Source organism: Triticum urartu, chromosome 3 (assembly GCF_003073215.2).
Source record: "Triticum urartu cultivar G1812 chromosome 3, Tu2.1, whole genome shotgun sequence".
In the NCBI taxonomy this organism is placed as follows: Eukaryota; Viridiplantae; Streptophyta; class Magnoliopsida; order Poales; family Poaceae; genus Triticum; species Triticum urartu.
The window spans coordinates 660,132,045-660,144,160 of NC_053024.1; the positions used below are offsets into that span (position 1 = coordinate 660,132,045).

Sequence of the window (12,116 nt, forward strand, 5' to 3'; positions counted from 1 at the left end):
TTTGCTTTTGTAGTGAGCAATTGAATGATGATGCCACCACTTTAATGGAAGAATTTAATGTAACCCACAACTTTGGCCTCAATGACATTGCCATGTCAATGCGACGTACCCAAACGAGAAATGCCAAGGTAGTGGAGGAGGTTGAGGAAACTCAAGTAAACAAGAAAAGGGGTGTAGGTCGTGCAACTACAAGACCGAGGAAGAAAATGTTTGTGTGAATCTTGGGTGAACATCACTCTCGATGCCACGGTCGGTGCCGACAAAATAAAGGATAAATTTTGGCAAAGGATCGACGTGTAATACAATAACAATGAGACTATTTCCATATCAAAGGATTGAGAAGGAACTTTGAAGCCACACCAAAGAGACAAAGGCTCAACACCAATGTTGATGATAATGACTTGGTAGAGAACCTATCCACTCATGTGTTTTCGGATGGATCAAAATATGGAAATAATGTCAAGAAGAATGGTGTGTCACAACATAAAAAAGAAAAGTTGATTGCAATGGTGGAGGTGAAAAGGGCATTAACGGCCGAATAGAAGGAGGAGAAGATGGCTTGTTTCTATGAGATGAAGTTGATGGAAGAGGAGAACTGGAAGGCAAAGATGACAACCGCGGATAGAAAGGTGCTACCGGAGGGAGAAACAAATTGAACTAGAGGAGAAAATATTGTTTCAATTGGAGGGTGAGAAAAAGAAAAGGGAAATATTGTGATTGAGGAGCAAAGCTTGCAATGGTGGCCGAGGAGCAACGGAACAAGAGGTTGGCTGAGGAACATGCTACCATGTGGATGGATCCTAGCAGGATGCATGACAAGGCAAGATAATATTAAGAGTTCACTCGTGGGGACATCTTGGCTAAGTTGTGTGGTGGTGGCGGCAGTAGTGCTGCCGACGGTGACGACACGAGTGATTGAGGTCCATTTGAACTACGATAGCTTTTGCTCCACCATGTATTAATGTTTATTTGGAATGTATGTGCCTTTTAGCACACATTATGGCTATGTTTGAAGGATTCAACAAACTTAATTTCCGTTCGTAGTTGAATTATGATTTGTCAGCATCTGAATTCTCTATGTTCGTATTGAAATATGATGAATTTGTTTGAGTAAACATTTTAAAGAATTGGCAAAATGATAATTTTATGATAGGGAATCTGCTAGCTAAGCAAAAGTAATTCCCTAAATAAATTAGGAAAATGGGATAAAGAAGATTTTTGACTTTTAGAATAGGGGATCTGGTAGAGATGCCCTCAGGGAAGTTTATGACAATGCAATTAGTCTTTTTCAGGGAATGTCAGTGCTATTTGTCATTTGTGGAATTATAACTGCTAGCAAAAACATGTGCACGTGTTACACAACTCGTCCAATAAGCCATGAACATGGTATGGTGGCAAGTGAGGAGTAAAATCAATCTTGCGGTTCATAGGAATGGAAGATTTAGATGAGCAACTACTAAGTTACTAAGCAACCTACAAATGATGGGTTGCGGTGGCTTCGGGCTACGGGGATCGTTCATGGGGCTTGTTTGTAAGAGTGTGCTTCGCTGTGTGAGGGGTTATGGGCATACTCGCCGGTAACTGTGGTGTTCGTGTAGGGCTCATGAGAACACCACCAGTACGCCAACGTTGCGACATGTAACAACAACACGACGACCCATCCAACGCCTTTTCTTCACCACGAAGGCCATACCCATAATGTGGAAAGAACACCGGTCAATGAAACGATATCAAAGCACATGTAAAATTTCATTTAAAAAATACAAAAACACATTTTGATTTTTTTAAAAAAATCTGAAAAAAAATTACACATGAACCTATGGATGTGTAGTACACGCCTTAAATTTTCATGAAGAAATACGTTCTGGTTCAAGCTACACACAAGAAAACATGTCTTCCTAGCACATGAAATCTATTCATTATAAAAGTCTGATTTTCTTTATACAGCTCACACTAATGCGTATTTGATCATGAAACCTTTTACAGAAATGTAGTATACATCTAAATGTTCATCTCTATTTATTTTCAGATTTTTTGAAACTTTAGAACATTATTTTTGAAGTTTTCAGAAACAGGGCTCCATGGAGCTCAGGAGCAAGAAATCCACTCTCCCCGAATAATTCATTTTTTTTACTTTGTTTGGTTTGGCTCACTGCGCTCAAGTTAATCATGTACAGCTCAACCGCTCAAGTGTCACCTTGGGTAAGCATATCCGGCGCCCACTTTGACAGTCATGTGCAATTAAACTAGTAGAGCTCGTGGTACATGCGCACAATTCAATACTACTAGGGCGGACATGCTACTTTAATGTTTTCCCTTTATCTATAGCCCCTTACAAATACCAATGCATCTGGTCGTGCTCACTATCAAAATCACCCACCAACCCCAGCTCATCTCAAAAATTGGCCATGGCAGCAGCTCAAAGCGAGAGCAACCATACCAGCATCATGGAGGAAGGACAAGCGAGCCATGTTGCAGAGGTGCAAGGAGGCTGGGTCCTGTATCAAGGCTGCTGGCTGAGACCCCACAACGTGCAAAGCATCATGCTCGTGCAAGAGTGCTTCAACGCTCGCCCCGACGACACCTTCCTTGTCACGTCCCCAAAGTGCGGCATCACCTGGCTAAAGGCCCTCGCGTTCACCATCACAAACCGTTTTCGCCATGCGGCCACCAGCGATGACCACCCGCTGCTCACCCACCACCCTCAGGACCTAGTGCCGTTTCTCGAGATGCCCTACCGCCAGCTACAGCCTCTTGCTGATCTTGAGAAGCTCGCCTCACCTAGGCTCCTCGCCACCCACATGCCGATCACATTGCTACCTCCGTCCGTGTCTAACCTTGGATGCCGTGTTGTGTACCTGTGCCGCAATCCCAAGGACGTGTTTGTGTCCTTATGGCACTTCACCAACAAGGTAGGCGTGGACTACACCATGCCCATGGATAAAGCATTTGAGTTGTTTTCTGATGGGCTATCCCCGTATGGGCCTATATGGGAACACAATCTTGGTTTATGGAAGAAAAGCATAGCGGAGAGCGACAATGTCCTTTTCTTGAAGTATGACGAGATGATGGCCGAACCAGTCAAGCACGTCAAGATGCTCGCCAAGTTCCTCTGTGTCCCCTTCACCGAGGAGGAGGTGAGCCATAGAGTCGTGGGGGATGTCGTGCACCTGTGTAGCTTCGATAAGCTCAAGAGCATGCCAATCAATTCATCAGGAGCAATTGATCGGATTGGCGGGCTGCCAATGGAGAACTCTGCCTACTTTAGGACCGGAAAGGTCGGTGACTGGGCAAACCACTTGACGGAAGAGATGGCAAAGAAGCTGGATGCCATTATTGAGGAGAAGCTGAGAGGATCTGGTCTCATATTTTTGACAGCTCGGTGTCATGCTTAACTTTGTGTGTGTGTGTGTGTGTGTGTGTGTGTGTGTGTGTTTGTGCAACCAAAATAAGCGTGAAATACTATGTACTTTGATGTTTTGTTAACCTTTTATTTTGTCTCATTTATTCCGTTGCCTTTTGAGATATGAGCAGAACCTTTGTGATGCCATTGTTGAGGAGAAGTTGAGAGGATCAGATCTCCATGTTGACTTATTGTTGTTATGCTTAACTATGCATGTGCTTGTGCAACCAAAAATGTGTGTTCTTAATAACAATGTGAAACACTGTATTTTAATGTTTTGCTAACCCTTTTGTTTTGTTTTATTTTTTTATCATTGACTATTGTCCTTTCGACATATGAGCAATAGAGCAAAACTTATGTGTAAAAGGTGATTGCGTCAATTATTATGAGATTTACAAAAAATGTACTAATGGTTAAATTTTAACTTTGAAGATTATGTTGATGGAACTACTATTGGCGAATCGGAGGGAGTAATTTGAGAATCCTTTTACGCATATCTAACACCATGTGGTCCAAAGAAGCTAAGGGGCTGTTTGGTTGGTGCCCAGAGCACCATGCCTGAGAAAATTACGTGCCTGAGTGTAGCCTGAGATTTTTGTGCTTTTAACCCAACTAGGCAGCTCCGGCCAAGTGTTGTTTGATTCGTGCCTAGCCTGAGAAAATAAAGAATGGTATGATGCAATGATTGCTAGTTGCATGCAACATGGGTGAACCATTAAAGTACACTGATCAACCATTAAAATATATTTGCGTGTGTGTGCCTGAAGCTCAGGCCTCCGATTTTGGTGGCCTGACTCCGGCTAATTGTGTGCCTGTGTGCTCAGGTCAGGCTAGCTATAAGAGTGCTCATGCTGCCAACCAAACAAGGTTCAGGCTAGTGTCCGGCTTCCCTCTGGCCAGGCAGATTTTTCTCAGGGTAGCAACCAAACAGTCCCTAATAGCCTAGCCCACCTGCGACTCATACACTCATTTGTAGTACCCCATTTTGATGAGTTGGACCAACAAAGCCTATATGTGAATAAAATGGCAGTGACTATTTTTCAATCAACTTAGGAATAGTTATTTCTCAATTAGGGTTTATAGTCATTGTGATCCACTATCTCCAATATTATTTAACATTGTCACGGGCATGCTAGATACTTTGATCGGACGCACCAAACAAAACGACCAAACTACAATAGCAGTGCCACATCTTGTAGACTCTCAATAGTACAATATGCCTGAGAACACGATTCTGTTTATGTAACATAACCTGAATAAGGATAGCAATCTAAAACTCCTGCTTTTAGCTTTAGAGCAACAGATCTTAAAATTAATATTCACAAAAGTGATTTGTTTTGTTCCACAAAGCCAATTCCCATTTAAATATGTGTGAATCCTAATGCATTATCAACTTCTCACTTGTGTAGAGTGGAAACATGTCGAAGAGTGCTTACAGAAATGTTTGAACAGTTGGAAATGCAAGTTGGCCTCCATTGATGGACAACCGGTGTTGATCAACTATGGTCTCATGAAAATGGTTCTCTACATGCTCTCAATGTTTCAACTTTCCAAAGGGGTCTGCAAAAACTGAATTCATATGCAGATTCTTTTGACAAGGAAATAGTAAAAAGAAAACATATGGACTAACCAAATGAAGTGTGGTTTGTCGACTGGAAGACCAGGGAGGTCTAGGTATCAATGACTTCCAGGTCGAGAATGACGCCTTACTCGGTAAATGTCTCTTCAAACTACTTACCGACGATGGCGTTTGAGAAACTCTACTACACAAGAAGTATCTAGGCCAGAAAGTTGTGTCACAGGCATTCTAGAAGTCTGATGATTCACATTTATTGGTTTCAACTAATGGCGACAAAGAAACATATTTTTCGCTTTGCATCTTTCATGATAAAGGAAGACTCCGAGATACACTTATGAGAGGACAAATGCCCGGAAAACATCACACTCCGGGAACATCATACAACCTTGTAGCGCATTGTTCACGTGAAAAATGATGCCCTTGCGCATGTGCTCAATCCCCCCTCCCCCCTCGGATGTTTTATTTCAGAGGAATTTTATTGGCCCCCTCCACCTTGTGTCATGGCAACATATTCAATCCCATTTGCATTCAATTAACCTGACATAAGGATATGACGTGTCTCACTGGAATCTAACTACATCTGGTTCCTTCTCAGTTGACTCTACATACCATGCACTCTCATATTAAGAGATTCTAATGGACAACAATAAACAAAATTGAAAACGCAAAGATGTCATTGAAAGTTAAAATCTTCATGTGATATCTTGGGAAGGGAGTCGTGTCAAGTAAAGACAATATCGCTCGTCGAAACTGAAAAGGAAGCAACAAGTGTTTTTTATACTCATGACAAGACAAGAAAATACCCTTTTAAATATAAGTTTGTGCGTTCTACGTGGCCAGCCATCTAAATAGAGTCCAATTCGTATCCACCGACAAGTGTTGCTAATATGTAGCATCACTGGCTGAACATGATACCAAATGGGTTTAGTAGTGTAATAAGGGTGGGAGCATCTGCCTTACTATTATTGCTTTGACAATATTGAAATGATTGTGTTTTTAATGGAAAAATCTCTTCTCCTATGCATGTTATCGTCGTACACACTAGCTTCGTATGTGGTCTATACTACACCTGATGAAGTGCCGACCTATTTGTTGGCAAAAATACAAAATTGCAAGTACAAAGTGTTTGAATAGTATGGTTAATATAGCATCAACTTTGTCTTTATTCGTTCCAGATACCACGAAAGTCATTTTATTGCGAAACTTTACAGCAGGGAGCACTACACCAGACAATTCTAATTCTAACAAAGTTCCAGATTTTTTTTATTTTTTCCTATTTTTATTTTTTTCTTCTATTCGGGTGCGCCTAGACCCAGGTTCCGTTGTGTATTTCAGGCTTTGTTGTTGCTAAGGTGTCGTGTTTCTTACTTTGTTTGAGAGATTATAGTTTGTTGTTGTATGCATCTTAGCTATGCAAAGGCCGAGGTTGATGCTATATTTAAAGTTAATATAAGTGTTCTTTATTTAAAAAAATGACTTTTGGTGATCACATTGGATATTTTTTCTTTGGGGCTGGGAGATTGGATGGTTGTTGGCATAGAACAAAATGAATTGTGATTAAACTGGTAATTTAATGCTCCCTTCATTTTTATTTACTCCGTTAGATTTGATCTAAGTCAAACTTTATAAAGTTTGGCCAAGTTTAACGAAACAATCTAGACTTTCACAATAAGAAAAAGTGGTGTGAAAGTATATTAAATAATAATTCTAGTGGTATTGAGTTGGTATTGTAGGTGTTAATTATTGTTTGTATAACTTTGGTGAAAATTTAAAAAGTTTAACCTAAGACAAAGCTAATATGCGAAGTAAATAAAAAACCCGAAGAAACTACTACTAAAGAGGGAGACGCTACAATGTAGTACATGTCTACAGAAAAAGCAACGTTCGATCAAACTACATCAAGCGTGGCTGAAACTTCCAACCGAGCATCAAGGTCTATCTTTTTTCTCCCACACAATATAAACGCAATTGCTCATACATACGCGTACATACTCATCCCTATAAATGCACACACGCACACCCTACCCATATGAGCAGCTCACTGTCCAGCGTGTTGACCATTCCAACGCTGCACTGTAGCGATTTTTTCTCCTCTCTGCTGGGACCCACATGTAAGTGAGAGGAAGGAGGTCATGTTCCGATCCCAGCTCAGCCGGCGCGCCGTCACCCCTTTCGGCACGTGGGCGATTTGCCACGTCAAAATGCGATCAAAATTTTGCTAAGTGTTTTTTGTCACTGTCAATTTTTTGGTTCGGTGCAAAGTGTCACATTTATAAAGTGGTGGTTTTTCCGAGAGCTATGACGCTAATGTGGTGGTTCTGTGCATTTTACTCTCTCAAACCCATTATATACTTTTACCTCTTGTGTGAAAAGTGCAGGTAGAAGGGACCATGTTAAAAGTTCCCAAGTAATTTTGTATACGCAAGTGGAACTCAAACTGATTTACAGCTCACTGAATGCTCAGCTGCTCAGGTGTCGCCCGCCCATTGTTGCCTTTTCATACTGCGTACGAGGAATTGTTTGGCTCTCATTTGATCCCTTTAGTGTGCTTCGCTTTTGCAGTTAAGTATTACACCTTTTGATTGCTTGGTGCTCACTTTAGTCAAGTAGACCTCGTCGTACATGTTAGTATATTGCGGTCACTTAGTTTAGTGCTGTCTTGTTTAAACACTAAAATCCTTGATAAATACCCATCCTGGATGCCTCGACCTGCTCATACCCAATTACCCACCACCCCCAACTTAGCTCCACAATTCGCCATGGCAGATGCTCAAACGGAGAGTAACCACAACGCCGGCGTCGTAGAGGGAGGAGGAGATGAGAGCTTTGTTCCAAAGACGCAAGGTTTCTGGGTGCTGTATCAAGGGTCAAGGCTGCTGGCTGAGACCCCCGGCCGTGCAGAGCGTCAAGATCGTGCAGGAGCAGTTCAAGGCGCGCCCAGACGACATCCTCCTCATCACGTACCCAAAGTGCGGCACCACCTGGCTCAAGGCCCTTGCCTTCACCGTCACCAACCGCTTTCGCCACGCCGTCACCGGCGACGACCACCCGCTGCTCACCCACCACCCTCAGGACCTCGTGCCATTTCTCGAGATGCCCTACCGTCAGCTCCACCCTCTCGCCGATCTCGAGAAGCTCCCCTCCCCAAGGATCCTCTCCACCCATATGCCGGTTACGCTGCTGCCTCCGTGCGTGGCGACCCTCGGTTGCCGAGTTGTGTACCTATGCCGCAGTCCCAAGGATGTGCTCGTGTCCTTATGGCACTTCCTCTACAAGGTAAACAAGAACTTCTCCATAGATAAAGCATTTGAGTTGTTTTCCAAGTGGGAATCCTCGTATGGGCCTATATGGGAACATAATCTCGGGTTCTGGAAGGAAAGCATATCAAACAACGATAGAGTTCTCTTCTTGAAGTATGACGAGATGATGGCCCAACCGGTCGAGCATGTCAAGATGCTCGCCGAGTTCCTCCGTGTTCCCTTCACGGAGGAGGAGGTGCGATGTGGGGTTGTGGAGGATGTCGTGCACTTGTGTAGCTTCGATAAGCTCAAAAGCATACCAATCAACTCTTCTGGGGTATCTGATAGGATTGGCGGGGTGCCAGTGAAGAATTCTTCCTTCTTTAGGACTGCGAAGGTTGGTGACCGGGCAAACCACTTGACTGTTGAGATGGGAGAGAAGCTGGATGACATTGTTGAGGAGAAGCTGAGAGGATCTGATCTTAACATTTTGACATCTTCATTACTGTCATGATTAATGCTTGCTAAGGCTACGTGCATCACTCGATGCAGAAGCCGTGGGTGTTCCCCTCTTTTCGAAAAAAGGTATGTGTGTGTGCTTGTGCAACCCAAATGTATGTCCCCAATAATAATGTGAAAGACTACGTACTTCGCTATTTTAGCAACATTTTGTTTTGTTTTCATTTACTTGGCCCTAGTTTTGAGATACTCCCTCCTTTCCGATTTATAAGGCTCAATTCAAAAATCTCACCAACCAAGGTAGATGGTGAGTGATGGAATATTTTTTATAGTTTGCAAAAGCACCTAATTAATACTCTTGTTTTCCTCAAAAAAGTATGTTTACCAATGCATTAATTGCAATGCATGCATGCATAAATTACATGCATTGGTCAATTTTCTATTAATATTTATATGCAATGATTTAATGCACCTTGAAATCTGAACATGTGATGGGAAACAACCAAATTGAGCCTTATAAAATGGAAAAACCAAAATTTTGAGATAAGCCCTATAAGGCTGGTTGTAATGGGGAGTATCATATACTAGTATCATGCATATGATACTAGTGTGTGATACTACCTCCGTAATGCATAGTATCATAAGTTAGTATCTTAGATTGCCTTATTAATTGCCATGCATGACACAAACTAGCGGAGCATTTAATATGATACGGTATCATGATATGATACTACATCCTCTCTTTCCTCATTTAATTGTGTGCCACATCATCCAAAACATCTAGTTGGCATGCATAATACTACTTATGATACTCCCACTACAACCAGCCTAAACCAGAAAAGAGGGAGTATGAACAATCATCGGAAGGCAACTACAATAATTGTTGTGAGATTTATAAATGCATAGTAATGTGAACTACTCCACGTATGTGATAAATTTAACTTTGAAGATGGTTGATGACAACTAGTCCCTTGGTGCTGTCGGATGCTGAGGTTGGGTATGCACAGGAGTGGGCGCGGAGACTGTCTCCATGGAACCTTTTCCTACATTTTTATCATCGTTTTGTGTAAGAGTTGATCCGAAAATGTTGCGTGTTGTACCACCAAAGCTTATATGGAAAGAGAATGGGAGTGACTATTTCTCAGTTGACTAAGTAATATTTTTTCCAACTTTACAGACATCCAAGGAAGATATTATGTCCCTCTATATTGAAACGAAGTCTAATGATCAGATTGGATGGTTGTTAGTGTCGACTTAAACATTGACTAAAGCTAAACTGGCAGTATAAAATACTTAAAATGGGGACGCTAGAACATACATATGAACGGTAGTTGAAAAGGCACCGCTCAATCAAACGACATCAAGCATGGCTGAAATTTTTGAGCATCAAGGCCATGCCTCTAATAATGTATTTCCCACGTGGTTTGGTCCAGCGAAGTGGAACTCAAAATATTAATAGGTCACTATTAGACTGCTCAAATCTTCTGCCTCTGTTTAGAAAAAAAGAACAGTTAGACTGCTCTCAAGTATTTGTGTATTGCGCAGTTGGAGTTGTTCGGTGTAGTACATGCATAGCATTAGCTGACTTTTGTAGTTAAGTATTAGTGCTCATGGTACATGCGTAGAACTAAAAAAAAATTATGACAATAACATCTCGATAATGGAATTCAAACTATGTTATTTCTTTTCTGTTAATTCTAAAAATGTGATACATGCTTTATTATGCGTGTGATTGTTCGACCAAAGTCTTTATCCAATAATTAAGAGTACATGCTTTGATGTTTTACAGACTTTTTTTTAATATTCATTCAATTTTCTGTACTTTACATTTGAGACATAAGCAACATATCAAACATCTTCTATTGATGTTAAAGCAACAAGTTAATACTATCTCATTTTATGACAACCCTAACACACTATTTATCATGTCAAAGATCGCCCATTGATGACCCACAAGTATAGGGGATCAATTGTAGCTCTTTTCGATAAATAAGAGTATTGAACCCAACGAGTAGCAGAAGGAAATGACAAGTGGTTTTCAGCAAGGTAATGTCTGCGAGTGCTGAAATTGTAAGTAACAGAGTAGTTTGATATCAAGATAATTTGTAACGAGCAAGTAACAATAATAGTAGCAAAGGTGCAACAAGGTAGCCCAATCCTTTTGAGACAAAGGACAGGCCAAAACGGTCTCTTATGATAAGCAAAGCGTTCTTGAGGGTACACGGGATTTTCATCATGTTCGTTTGATTTGTGTTCGCTACTTTGATAATTTGATATGTGGGTGGACCGGTGCTTGTCGGTGTCAAAACCGGCGGATCTCGGGTAGGGGGTCCTGAACTGTGCGTCTAGGGTCGATGGTAACAGGAGACAAGGAACACGATGTTTACCCAGGTTTGGGCCCTCTTTATGGAGGTAATACCCTACTTCCTGCTTGATTGATCTTGATGAATATGAGGATTACAAGAGTTGATATACCACGAGATCGTAATGGCTAAACCCTAGATGTCTAGCCAGTATGATTGTGATTGCTTCTACGGACTAAACCCTCCGGTTTATATAGACACCGGAGGGGCCTAGGGTTGTACAAAGTCGGTTTACAAAGGAAGGAATCTACATATTTGAACGCAAGCTTGCCATCCACGCAAAGGAGAGTCCCATCCGGACACGGGAGGAAGTCTTCTGTCTTATATCTTCATAGCCCATTAGTCCGGCCCATGTTACATAGTCCGGACGCCCGAGGACCCCTTAGTCCAGGACTCCCTCGGTAGCCCCTGAACCAGGCTTCAATGACGATGTGTGCGGCGCGCAGATTGTTTTCGGCATTGTAAGGCAGGTTCCTCCTCTGAATACTCCAAAATAGCCTTCGAACATAGAAGACGTGTCCGGCTCTGCAAAACGAGTACCACACACACACACACACGCGCGCGTGCGCGCAGAGAGTATAATATTTTACGAGTCCAATCCACCGACAACTTTTGTAGCATGACATCACGTCACTGCCCGGTCATTATTTCGAACCATTTTTAGCCTCCCGCTCCATGTTTCAAGATGCGGCTTTATTGACACGTCTTGTCGAAGCAGAGATCGTATCCCCTTATTGCGGGATTCTCATCAATGCAGGCGTGGGTAATCCAAGCGCGCCGTCCGCACGACCCTTGGGGAATAGGTGAGTTTTAAGGCGAGTGGGGAGGCGCTTGATATTCGCAACCTTTATAAAGGGACAAGGACTTCACCTTTTCACCCACACCCTCTTCTTCTCTGCCCATCCATTCTCGAGCTCCAGCGCCCAAGCTTCGACCTCAAAAAAGCACTCCAACCATGTCCGGATCTGGAGAGCAGGGCAAGTGGATGGTTTCCTCCGTCAAGGAGAAGGACATCAGCAAGCTTCGGGAGGCCGGGTACTTAGCCCAGGAAATCGCCCACCGGCTTCCAGCAA

The 12,116-nt window shown here is 42.4% G+C and overlaps 1 protein-coding gene and 1 pseudogene across 1 annotated transcript; both read left to right on the forward strand.

Moving 5' to 3' along the window:
• Positions 1–2,371: 2,371 nt before the first annotated feature.
• On the forward strand, positions 2,372–3,503 carry LOC125545755 (cytosolic sulfotransferase 15-like). Its single transcript, XM_048709788.1, has one exon. It carries the CDS (start codon positions 2,409–2,411, stop codon positions 3,393–3,395), a length of 987 nt encoding a protein of 328 aa, XP_048565745.1. The 5' UTR covers positions 2,372–2,408; the 3' UTR covers positions 3,396–3,503.
• Positions 3,504–7,741: 4,238 nt separating this feature from the next.
• LOC125547121 lies at positions 7,742–8,735 on the forward strand (annotated as a pseudogene).
• Positions 8,736–12,116: the final 3,381 nt, after the last annotated feature.